This window comes from Bubalus bubalis, chromosome 14, assembly GCF_019923935.1.
Source record: "Bubalus bubalis isolate 160015118507 breed Murrah chromosome 14, NDDB_SH_1, whole genome shotgun sequence".
NCBI lineage: Eukaryota > Metazoa > Chordata > Mammalia > Artiodactyla > Bovidae > Bubalus > Bubalus bubalis.
The window spans coordinates 20,513,670-20,525,977 of NC_059170.1; the positions used below are offsets into that span (position 1 = coordinate 20,513,670).

At 55.5% G+C, this 12,308-nt stretch overlaps 1 protein-coding gene across 1 annotated transcript; it reads left to right on the top strand.

Annotated features, from left to right (window-relative positions):
- Window positions 1-2,358: 2,358 nt before the first annotated feature.
- On the top strand, window positions 2,359-11,733 carry E2F1 (E2F transcription factor 1). The gene is made up of 7 exons (XM_045162638.1): window positions 2,359-2,660; window positions 7,313-7,403; window positions 7,787-8,006; window positions 8,818-8,970; window positions 9,869-9,983; window positions 10,079-10,304; window positions 10,424-11,733. Exons 1-7 carry the CDS (start codon window positions 2,400-2,402, stop codon window positions 10,669-10,671), a joined length of 1,314 nt encoding a protein of 437 aa, XP_045018573.1. The 5' UTR covers window positions 2,359-2,399; the 3' UTR covers window positions 10,672-11,733.
- The last annotated feature ends 575 nt before the right edge of the window (window positions 11,734-12,308 follow it).

Sequence of the window (12,308 nt, forward strand, 5' to 3'; positions counted from 1 at the left end):
TCTTATTAAGTCTGAATAATAAGCTTTTTCATTGGCTAGGTAAGCTCATGCCCTTTAGGTCTCAGTTTCCTCATCCTAAAATGGGGCAATAATAATGGTATCTGTCTTCCTTCACCAGCAACCAGTACAGTGCTTGGTATGTAATAGGTACCTGATAAATATTTGCTGAATGACTGTTGGGGATGAAAGGGCTTCACAGAATGAATGTTACTGTTGTTGAGCCCCTTTGGGAATGTGTGAAGGAAGGGAATTCCCTCTGGAGTGGGAATGTTGCTGGCTTCTCTCACCCTCTTGTCAGGATCTGGCTTGGCTATTTAGAGTGAGACCTACCATTCTAGTGGGAGCTTCTCGAACTGGGGAGGGAGGAGGGGGACAGGCCAACCCTGGGGCTGGAAATCCATTGCCTGCCAGATTGTGTCACTGGCTGGTTCACTCCTGAATGGGCTTCAGTTTTCCCTTCTGTACTGTAAGAAGCTTATTTAGTCTCTCTGATCTCTTCTAGTGCTCATATAGTCTGGGATTTTCGATGAGTAATTTCACAAACTGCTTAAGAAACTCCTGGTGTGTTCCTAAACCACTTCATCTTAATGGTTTTTGAAACACTTTCAGATCCCTTGTACTTTTCATCCACATGGCAACCCTGGAAGGTGAGGTGGGGGAATGGCAGTGAGCCCATTTTATAGATGAGGAAACTGAGGCTATGAAGTGTCTGCAAGGTGTTGTAATTTGAGGCTGCCCCACACATTTTGGTTATACAAGTACACTGATTTGTTCTCCAATGTGAATGTACATGAAAATCACCTGGCATGAGGGTAGGAGTTTGCTTGTGAAAATGATTCCTGGGCGCTTAGATTCTAAATTGGCAGGGATGGGGTGGGCCCATAGTTAACAAGCACTCAGGTGATTCTGAAACCTGGGACATTCCAGGTAGCCTCCAGTGTGAGCCTGTTTCTTTTTACAGCCCTTCTCAGCACCTACTGTGGACCAGGCCAGTGTTGGGAAGAGGCCCTATTGGAGCTCCCAGTCTGATAAGGAAGGCAGATAAAGCGATCCAGTGTGCCCGCTCAGTGCTGGAACAGAGGTGGGGGTGGACAATGGAGGAAGCCAGTAACTTCAATACCTGAGTGCTCCCTGGAAGAAGTGATATTTATATGGGGCCTAGGAATCTCATTCTTGATTGCGTCTTAGCTTTCTTTTTTTTTCCCCTGATGGGTCAGTCCCCACCAGATGGCAGGCAAGTTCATAGAAATCATCAAGCCTTTTACATCTCTGCCCTCAGTGCTGGCACAGAGCCTGGCATAGAGGAGAGGACAGTATTGCTCAAATCAGCTGATCTGAGCAATGAGAAATGGCTGATGGAGAGGTCCCAGGGCCTCCGGATTAAATGCATTTTCATGCTCAGCATACTCACCTCCTCCCTTTGTGAGATCTAACATGGAATTAATAGTGAAAATTCCACATCATGTTGTAAATGCTTGTACCTGTTTCCCTCTTCCCTTTTTCACTATACTGTGAGTTCCTTAGCGCCAAGAGTCAAGAATGGGGCTTAGAGCCGGCTCTCAAAACGTTTGTTGAATGAGTGAATCAGTTCAAGCAGAAGTTGTGCATAGGGTACTGGAGTTTCCAGATATAGGAGGGCTTGTAGAAAAGCCCAGAGCTGTAGTGGGCCAGACATTCCTCCCCATTTTCTGACAGCTCCCTTCTGCTTGGGCTCTGGGTGAGAGGAATAGGATGGGCACACGATTTGAAAGTGAACGGCTTTGGTGAGGAAGTTGAGGGAGATGTGGCCGGAGCTTGGAGGTGGGCCTGAGAACCCAGAAGAGAGGAGTGGCAGTTTCTAGAGATCTGGCCGAGGGTGTTGGGGCCACAGGTGAGTTCTCGGAGTCACGTGGGGTCTGCTGACGTTGAGATATGCTTAATGCACATTCTGTCCTCAGTGTCTCCACTTAGAGGCATCGGGCAGATGGGGGTGCGTCGGGGAGGGGGTGGGGCCACCACGCCTCGGACAGGGGCCGTCCCCTCTGAGGGCGGGGAGTGCGAACGCGCCTGGCACCGCCCCGACAAAGCTTGCGCGCGCCCCGACCCCGGATTGGCCGTGCTGCCTCGCGCCGCCGCCCCGTCCCGCCCTCCGCCGCCGGCACGGTGCGCTGCAGCCAATGGGCGCCGTCGCCGTCGCCTCCGTCACAGCTCGGGCAGCCAATGGTGGTAGCGCTCGGCGGCTCGTGGCTCTTTCGCGGCAAAAAGGATTTGGCGCGTAAAAGTGGCCGGGACTTTGCAGGCAGCGGCGGCCGGGGGCGGAGCGGGATCCGGAGCGGGATCTAGCCCTCGCCTCGACCTGCCGCCATGGGCCCGCGCCGCCGCCGCCGACTGCCACCCGCGCCGCGCGGGCCGTGAGCGCCATGGCCGTGGCCGGGGCCCCCGCGGGCGGCCCTTGCGCGCCGGCGCTGGAGGCCCTGCTCGGGGCCGGCGCGCTGCGGCTGCTCGACTCCTCGCAGATCGTCATCATCTCCACCGCGCAGGACGCCAGCGCCCCGCCGGCCCCCGCCGGCCCCGCCGCACCCGCCGCCGGCCCCCGGGACCCTGACCTGCTGCTCTTCGCCACGCCGCAGGCGCCCCGGCCCACACCCAGCGCGCCGCGCCCCGCGCTCGGCCGCCCGCCGGTACGGACACCAGGGACACTGGGCCGAGTGCATGCCTTGGACCCCCGCGCAGACCCGGGCGGGGCACGATGTTTGGCCCGGCGGCAGCGGGGGCGGGGGAGGGTGGGCTGAAGCGCCCAGGCTGGGCGGTGCCGAGTCTGGGTTGGGCCTCAGGGCTCCGCCCTGGGGTGCGGGGTGACCTCGGGCCAGTCCTTGTTTGCTGCTCTGTGCTCTGGGCCTCAGCTTCCTCGCCAGAGCAGACTCAATGATAATAATGGTCCACGTGTATTCAGCTGTCGCTGACTGCATGCCAGGCCTCTGGCTAACTTCAAGGCAGCTAAAACTCACATCCATGCTGTGAGCTCGGTGTTGTCACTGTGCTCATCTGAACTGTGCCCAGAGAGGGGAAGTGGCTTGCCCCCTGGTCACAAGGCTGCAAGTGGGATTTAAACTGAGGCCTGCTGGCTTCAGACCAGAACTTGTGGCTGGATGGTGGGCATGGCTGCTTGGGGTGTTCTGGGACCAGACCATAGAAGAACCATTGAGGAGACCTCCTTCCTGCCTCTGGGACTGCCAGGTGCAGGCCTGGCCCTCCGGGCCTCTGGGGACAGGCTGCCTGGCTGGGAGGCCTTCTCTGCAGGGGCGGGGGTGAGTGGGCCAGCTGCTGATCCCCTCCCTCTGCCTGTCCTTCCATCTGCCACCCTCCACCCTCCCAGGCCCTGGTTGCCATGGAACCTCATTAATCAGGCAGGCAGACCCCCGGGCCCCAGTGGAAGTCCTGGGTGGGCTAAGCCTCTGGGAGCTGGAGAGGAGGCCCCCAGTGCCAGGAGAGAGTAAATGCTCCAGGGAGATCCCTTGATAAAGTGCTCCCTGCACAGCAAGAGGCTAAAGACAGTTGAGACTAGGGGGCCCAGAGAGGTGTCTGAATTAGGGGGAGGGGGGAAGGTGGGGGCGGAGGCCTAGAGCTTGGTCCTGTGGGCTGCAGGACAGGGTGTGGAGACCAGTTTGACTGGTGCAGCCTGTGGGTAGAGTTAGGGCATGGATGGGCAGGCAGGATGGGGTCTCAGCACAGTTGGCTGAGCAAGTTGAGGCGGGAGACAGGGCCCAGGGCAAGGAGGTGGAAGCCCAACTGCTGACGGAGGCCTGGGTAGCAGCTGGTCCCTGAGACACCCCAACAAGGTTCCCCCGACCCCTTTGGCCCCCTGCCCAGTATGTCCGTCCTTCCGGAATCACTGAGATGCTAATAATAACAATAGGAGGCACCATTGTTTTGAGACTGTTTTGTGAGTTAGGCCATGTGCCAAGCACTTTACCCAATTAACTCGTTTAACCCTGTCAACAACTTTCCCGTTTTACAGATAGGGAAGCTGAGGCTTAGAGATGTTAGAACCTTCCTTGGTGAGTCAGCTCATGAGTGGTGGGACCAGTCCAGATTTCCTGAGTGGTTAACTGCTGGCATGCCTTACTTCCTGGAGATGCTAATAGAGATTGAAGGAAGCCCAGGGTCCCTTCCTCCTAAGTGAGAGGGAGGGAAGTTGCACAGGGTCAGTCCCCTGATTGGTCTCCTATACCCCAGCAACCTGTCCCTCCAGGTACCAGCTTGGAGCCCGATCCAGTAGCCTCTATTTAGCTGATTGACAGGTGCTTAGGCCTAGGGCTGCCCTGCCCTTGGGCAATGGAGCTTCAGGCTTAGAGGGACAGCCAGGGACTGGGATCAGGAGGTTTGCCCTCTGCTCCACACTCGGGGTGTCAGGGGCAGCCTCATTGGGTCTGAGCATTCCATTCATTCAGCAGTTGTTATTGAGTGCCTCTGAGGTTCTAGGCACAGAGGCACGTAAAGAGCCTCTTCCATCACAGTACTTAAGGGCTAGTACGCGTTTTCTGCCGTGAGCAGGGCTAGGGCCTGGTACCACCTTGCTGCTGTAGTTCAGAAACATGCGCTCAGCTTTTGCCGTCCAACACCCCCTAACGTGCCTGTGAGTAGCCGCTGGCTGTCTGAGCCGTGGCCTCCACTCTCCCTCTGCACTAGCGTCTGTTTGGGGGCAGTCCTTGAAACAAGCTGCAGGCTCAGCTTCTGCACAGTGAGCATTCATTGAGTACCTCCTGCCTACAAGGCTCTGTGCAATTCACCCATTACTCCCGGCTCTTCCTGTCCACGTCTCCCCCGTTGTCATGGCTCTTAAAAACAAACTGAATATAATACATATTTACTATAGAAGAAGAGAAAGTTGAGGGGGACAAGATCCCCAGCCCCATTCATTTTTCCTTTTTTCTCTTCCAGAGCCTGCTTTTTTTCTTTTTTTAAGGTGGTTATGACATCTTTCTAAAGTTCTAGAAATTGAAGTTTTTCCTTTACTTCTGTGTTCCAATAGCACATCATCCCCGCTTTAGAGACAAGGCAGCAATTCCTCGTGGTCCTCGCCCTGATACCAAGGTTACTACTGAAATGGATTCTATAATAATACAAACTGAAGCAGAGAAAATGGTTTCATGAGCTTTTTAATCCCCAAAAGGGATCACATAAATGCATTGCTTCATAACCATGTTTTTCTTGTCAATATGTCTTTGGGAGAGTTTTGTATCAACCTGCCCCCATCCTTCTTGACAGCAGTGTGGTATTCCAAGGGCTGGATGAACCAGTTTTTGTGGCCTCTCCCATGGATAGGTATTTGAGTCATCTGGATTTCTTTCATCCCTGCTTTTTGGGTCCCTGTGCCTGCATCTCTGGAGAACAGCGGCAGAGACGGGCATCTGTCTGCCTGAGTGTGGCATGGATCCACCTTCAGCTCGGGCATCCTTTTGAGGGGGCAGGAAGGAGGCAAAAGGTGCGGTTGGCTGGAGCATGCTAGGGTTCAGGGCTTTGGGGCGAGGCTGGAGAGCGGGTACATTGTGGTTTGGCTTGTGGGAGCCTGGCTTCCGAATGAGCCTCTGCCCAGCCCACTAAGGTTCGAATCCTGACTCCACCTCTCACTGTGTGACCTCTGCGAGGTGCAGACTCCTCAGGAAGTGGAAGTCATCAGAACCCCTGCTGCAAGGCGGCTGGAGGTTGTGGGTGATCACACGCAGGTGAAGCAGTTACCTAGCAGTGCTCAGGACACAGGAAGCACTCAGCATGCATTAGCTCTGATATTGGCAGATACCTGAGAAAATCTATGGGTGCCTGTGTGAGAGGGTGTGTCTGAGTCCGGCAGCATGTGGGGCGGTTCATTCAGCAAACATGCTGATGCCCAGACCTTACGTGCAGAGATTATTCAGACCCAGTGCCCGCCTCTGAGGGGCTCCCTGGCCTCTGGGTGAGACAAACAGCTGCAGAAATTTCTGGCGAGAGACCATGTGGGAAACGGTTGCGAGGCTCAGTTTCTATCACGCGACTGATTGGAAAGACTGAGGTGATGGGTAAGGTGCCTCTCTGGAGGGGGAAGCGTTGGTGTGAACTCGGAGCGAGGGAGGCAAGGGTCAGCCAGGGAGGGACCAGCATGGGCTAAGGCTTGGCGGTGCAGGTCTGTGAAGAAACTCAGAAGCTCAGCAGAACTTCCTGTGGGAGAAGTGGTGGCAGATGAGGATACTAAGGTGCAGGGGACAGACGGAGGCAGGGAGACCAGCGGGAAGACAAGCCGGGTGGTCCAGATAGGAGGTGCTGGTGGCTGTGGTGACGGGAATTTTGGCAGCTAGATGCGATGAGGGCAGTGGGTGGGCCTGAACCAGGTTCTAGCTCAGGAAACCCTGTGGGTGGCGGAGGGGCAGTTATAGCTGGTTTGCGTCAGGATATGAGGGAGAAGCCTCTGAAATCCCCAGGGCAGTCTCCATTCTCGTGCAGGAATCCTGGCTCTGGCACTTCCTGCTTGTATCACCTTGAGTCTTTCTGGGCTTCGGTTGTCCTACCTGTAAGATGGGGCCATGATTCTGCTGCCTTATTCACAGACAAATCAGAAACCAGAGAGAGGTAGTTACTCACTTCAGGGGATCAGTATCCCAAGGGCTTAAAACATCAGACATTTGTTATATGGTTTCTGAGGGTGGGAAATTCAGCCGTGACTTGGCTGGGTGCTTCTGGCTGAGGACCTCTTCTGAGGTTAATGCCAAAATGTTGGCCCAGCTGCAGTCATCAGAAGGCATGACCAGGGTTGGAGGATATGCTTCTAAGCCTGCCCATGTTGCTGTTGGGGGCGGGGCTTTAGTTTCTTGCCACTTGGGCCTCCTTAGGGCTATCTGAGTGCCTATGTGACATGGCCGCTAGCTCCAACCACGAGGGAGGGATCAAATAAAGGGCAAGGAGGAAGCTTTAGTGCCTGTGCGACCCTGTCTCAGAAGTGACATACCGTCACTTCCACCACATTCTGTCCATTAGAAGCGAGTCACCAGATTGGGCCCATACTTAAGGGAACGTTAGGCTCCATCTGTTGAAAAGAGGAGAAGCAAAAAGTTTGCAGACTACATAGGTCCCCCAGGGAGGTAGTGGCGGAACTGGGGCTTGAACTTCTGCCTTCCAGTTGAGTGTTCTGTCCTGTGGGGTAGGATCATGCTGCCTGGGACCTCCCCCTCACTCACACTCTTGGGCGTCTTGGTAGAGTGACTGGGGCAGGGGGCTACCCAGGAGCACCCGGTCTTCAGCCAGGTCTCTTGTGGCCCCACTGTCCTGGTTACTGGGCATCCTCCCATTGTTTTTGCCATAGGTGAAGCGGAGGCTGAACCTGGAAACTGACCATCAATACCTGGCTGAGAGCAGCGGGCCAGCTCGGGGCAGAGGCCGCCACCCAGGAAAAGGTACCCCCAGGGCTTGGGCTTGGGCAGGCCCCCTGGCCAGACCCACATTGAGGGTGCATGGACAGACAGGCATGCTTGCAGAGTAAGCTGTGGTCTGTCAGGCCTGGGTCTGATCCAGACCTCGGGGGGCCCCAAGGGGCAGCTGGAGTGGCCGCCTGGCATGGCTTCCCCAAGCCCTAGCGGGTGGGAAGTTCCCCAGCCGGAAGAGGAATGCTGTGATTGGCAGGCAGCAGTCATGGGGCCTCCCTGCTTGGCCTCACCAAAGGGAAGGAACCATCTGCCCCCTCCCACCCCCACCCTACCATCCTCCTGCCCTGCCGTTGCCAGGGAGCCCAGTGTGGCTGGGGGTGGTGCTAAGGGACCTTGTCCTGCCTGGCCCCCAGGTGTGAAGTCCCCAGGGGAGAAGTCACGCTACGAAACATCGTTGAACCTGACCACCAAACGCTTCTTGGAGTTACTGAGCCGCTCGGCTGATGGAGTGGTCGACTTGAACTGGGCGGCCGAGGTGCTGAAGGTGCAGAAACGACGCATCTACGACATCACCAACGTCCTGGAGGGCATCCACCTCATCGCGAAGAAGTCCAAGAACCACATCCAGTGGCTGTAGGTACCGGCGGGACAGGAGGGTAGGCGGAGGCCCGGGGTGGGCCGGGCCAGAGGAGCTGAGAGCCATACCTACTGTGGCTGCCTGCGTCCCCATCTTAACAGCTGGGCAAACCGAGGTTTAGAGAGGAGAGCTGGCTTCCGTGAGGTGATGGATGCAGGAAAGAACACAAATCTTACATATCTAGCTCAGCTCAACTTTCCATTTCTTCACCTGGGTAACCACCATCTGGATAAGGATAAGGAACATTTCCAGCACCCCAGAAACTTCCCCTGTGCCTCTTCCCAGACACTGTCCCTTCCTCATACCACCCAGGTGACCACTGTTCTGGCTTCTGTTGCCGTTGATGAGCTTGGCTAACACAGCTGTTTTACTGTGGTTAATTCTTAGTATTTTTTTCCCGTTTTCACCTCTTTCCCCGGTCATCTTACTCCACTCTGACACATCTGCGTTTTCAGTTTTGGGTAAATATTCCATTCTACATAGATTTATTTATTTATTTTCTTCTCACTTGATATGTCTTACAAATGCTTCCATTTTTGTATGTAACGCATCCATGTCTTTTTGCTCAACTACAGAGGGTTCCACGGCATGTCTTATCCTTGCGTACTTACCCAGCCCCCTACAAGGGCCACGTGGGTGTTCACAGACATTCAGGCCCAACTCTGAACCCAGCCAGTCTGCCTTGGAAGCCTGGCTGAGGAGTCAGGCCGTGAGGGGCAGGGGGCAGCAGCAGACTGGTTGCTGAGGGTCACAGCTCCAGGAAAGAGGGGCTGGGAGCTGCTGACCCCTCCTGTTGCCTCCCGGCAGAGGCAGCCATGCAACGGTGGGGATCAGCGGGCGGCTTGAAGGATTGACCCAGGACCTCCAGCAACTGCAGGAGAGTGAGCAGCAGCTGGATCACCTGCTCCACATCTGCAGCACCCAGCTGCGTCTGCTCTCTGAGGATGCTGACAGCCAGCGATATCCTTGAACTGCCTGGAGGGTCACCAGGGCCCCATCCAAGTGGGAGTGGAGGGCCTTACCCTGGGCCCTGGATTCAGGAGAGGGTTCTGGCTTTGGATACTGGTCCTGGCTCAGCATTCACTCACAGTGTGACACTGGACAAGTTATTTAACCTCTCTGAGTCTCAGCTTCCTCTGGAAAAGGGGAAAAACAATCCTATTTCAAAGCTGTACAGATTAAAACCAGAAAAGCTAGTATCAGTAATAACTGATTTATTTAACACAGGGATAACATTTAATACAGGGATTCAGTACCTAGTTGTAGCTTCAAGGTTAGAGTTGCTTTTATTTGCAAAAATAGAAACTTTACTTTGAAAGAAGTTATGTTTATACATTTTGGAGATAACGGCTCAGACGGTAAAGAATCTGCCTGCAGTGTGGGAGACCCGGGTTCGATCCCTGGGTCAGGAGGATCCCCTGGAGAAGAGAATGGCAACCCATTCCAGTATTCATGCCTGGAGAATTCCATGGAGAGAGGAGCCTGGTGGGCTATAGTCCATGGGGTCACAGAATCGGACATGACTAAGCAACTTAACACACACACACACACACACAAATTGACATCAAGGTCATGGGTCAGAATAAATTCTTAGGACTATGCCTGGATTTAAGTAATTTTTATGAAATGATTATAGGCAGCTGTCATTACCTTGAGATTCAATAGGTAGAGTGATCTCATTGTACAGATGTAGAAACAGGCTCAAGGGCATGAGATCTGCTTGAGACCATGTGCCAGGCCCTGGAGTGGGCAATGCAGAGGACAGGAGTGACTAGGCAGGGATGGGCTCTGCCTTCTGAGGTGTCTGGGTGGGTGGCCCCCAAAGGCCAAAGATCACGTGGTCCTTGACTCCACCAACCCTGGCCTATGTGACCTGCCAGGACCTTCGTAGCATCGCAGACCCTGCAGAGCAGATGGTCATGGTGATCAAGGCCCCCCCCGAGACCCAGCTCCAAGCCGTGGACTCCTCGGAGGTGAGACCTGGGAGTCTAGACTGGACCAGGATGAACTGGGCTGGGCTGGTAGTCCAGCTGAGCCTCAGTTTACCCTGCCTGCTACCTCCACCCAGAACTTTCAGATCTCCCTTAAGAGCAAACAAGGCCCCATCGACGTTTTCCTGTGCCCTGAGGAGAGTGTGGGTGGAACCAGCCCTGGAAAGACCCCGTCCCAGGGGGCAGCTTCGGGGGAGGAGGACAGGACAGCTGAGCTTGCCAGTGCGGTGCCGCCGCCACCACCATCACCCCGCTCATCCCCTGCCACGGATCCCAGTCAGTCTCTGCTCAGCCTGGAGCAAGGTTGGTGAAGGCTGGGTGGGCGGGGTAGGCTGGGCCCCTCTCCCAGGTGGGGGGGCAGGTGTGTCAGCCCCTCCCCGCCGGGGGTGTCCCCGGCCTGTGATGCTCACCCGTCTCCCCAGAACCTCTGCTTTCCCGGATGGGCGGCCTGCGGGCCCCCGTGGACGAGGACCGCCTATCCCCGCTCGTGGCGGCCGACTCACTCCTGGAGCACGTGAAGGAGGACTTCTCCGGCCTCCTCCCCGAGGAGTTCATCACCCTGTCCCCCCCCCACGAGGCCCTCGACTACCACTTTGGCCTCGAGGAGGGTGAGGGCATCAGAGACCTCTTCGACTGTGACTTTGGGGACCTCACTCCCCTGGATTTCTGACGGGGCTCAGGGGGACCAGGGCCTCCTGAGATGCCCACCCCGTCTCTGCAGCCCTGGAGCCCCCCGCCCCTGGCCGTCCTAGCCTAATTGGAAACGTTTAATTTATGCCCCTCTCTCCTACCTCCAGAGGCTTCTAGCTCTGGAGTCTGGCTCCTGCCAGGAGGCTGAGCAAGCCAGGAAGGGAATTCTGTTTGTGGTGTGTTTGTGCATGCACCCAACCCCCGACGTGTGTGTCCACGGGGTGAGTGGTGTGTGAGCATGTGTGTGTGCATGTCCCGGGGAATGAAGGTGAACACATCTGTGCGTGCACTGAAAACACGCCCCAGTGTGTCCACGTGTGTGTGCATGAGTCCATGTGTGCGCGTGGTGGGGGCTCTAACTGCACTTTTGGTCTTCTTGCTCCAGGGGCCCCACGAGGCCCAGGGTGGCCACCTGCCCCCAGAATCCTGTCTGCTGACCAGGCCAGGTGGCGAGGCCTTGGCCTGCTTGTTGGCAGGACAGCGAGAGCACTTCTATCGTCTTAAAGGTTTTTCTGATTGAAGCTTTAATGGAGCGTTATTTATTTATCAAGGCCTTTTTGGCAAGCTTGGGGCATCAGCAAAGGGTAGGAGGGATGTGGGACTGGTGCCGCAACTCCCTTACCCCCTGAGCGAGGGCAGGGGTCCTTGAGCTGTTTTTTGCCCCACTCGGAAGGAGCTGAGGCCTGAGTGGTTTATTTATTCGGAAAGTGAGGGAGGGAGACACAGACTGACTGACTGACAGCCATGGGTGGATTGAGGGGGTGGTCCCTCCCCATGGGGTCACTGCAGGGCCCCAGCTGCCCCCAGGATGGATGTGAGATGGGAGAGGTGAGTGGGGGACCTTTACTGACAGGGTGGGCGGGAGGGGTGGGGTGAAGGGCCTCCCCCCCCAAGCCCAGACCACAGGGGCCCTTCCTGTGGCATTTGAAGTGCCCCCTCCACCCCACTTCTTGCTCTGCCCCACCCTCCAATCTGCACTTTGATTTGCCTTCCTAATAGCTCTGTTCCCTCTGCTTTGGTTTTAATAAATATATTGATGGTGTTTGGGCCCAGTTTGGGGACTGTGTACTGGGAGCAGGTCTGTGGGTGGGAGAGGTCAAGGTTGCTGGTATGATGACCGTTCCCTACTTTCCGTTTCCCTGTCCCTGCCTGGCTTCATTTTATTTGAGCCTCACAGCCCCAAGAATGATCGGTTTCATCACCTTTTTTTTAATCCTAATTAAAAAACTGGTCCAGTAAAGTAAGCAATGAATTCCCTTTTTTCCAGCCACAGAGAGGCCACCCTGATCAGTTGGCTATGCTCCTTCCAGATGTTTCTGGACATTTGTAAACAGGCAGCAGATAATTACAACCGGCTGATACTGTGTCAGATTCTGGGGACATGTGTTCCCTCCCTTTGTGGATCTCTCAGAATCTGATCTGCTGGAGGAAACTCAAATAAATGAGAAAATCAGGGAGAGCTTCCTGGAAAAGGTGGTGCCTGACCTAGAGCTGTAGGATAGTAGAAATTAAGAAGGAAGCAGAGGAATACACCAAGCAGGAGAAGGCAATATGGGCCCAGGACCTGAGAGAAACCAGGGTGGCTGGAGCCCTGAGGTGAGGGCCAGAGTGGAGAGA

What these genes read in the sequence shown, in the direction of transcription:
- E2F1 (XM_045162638.1), top strand. Translation starts at nt 2,400, where the DNA reads ATGGCCGTGGCCGGGGCCCCCGCGGGCGGCCCTTGCGCGCCGGCGCTG. An exon ending in AAGAACCACATCCAGTGGCT is followed by an intron (nt 8,007 to 8,817) that starts GTAGGTACCGGC and finishes GCCTCCCGGCAG; the next exon opens with AGGCAGCCATGCAACGGTGG. An exon ending in TCTGCTCAGCCTGGAGCAAG is followed by an intron (nt 10,305 to 10,423) that starts GTTGGTGAAGGC and finishes CCGTCTCCCCAG; the next exon opens with AACCTCTGCTTTCCCGGATG.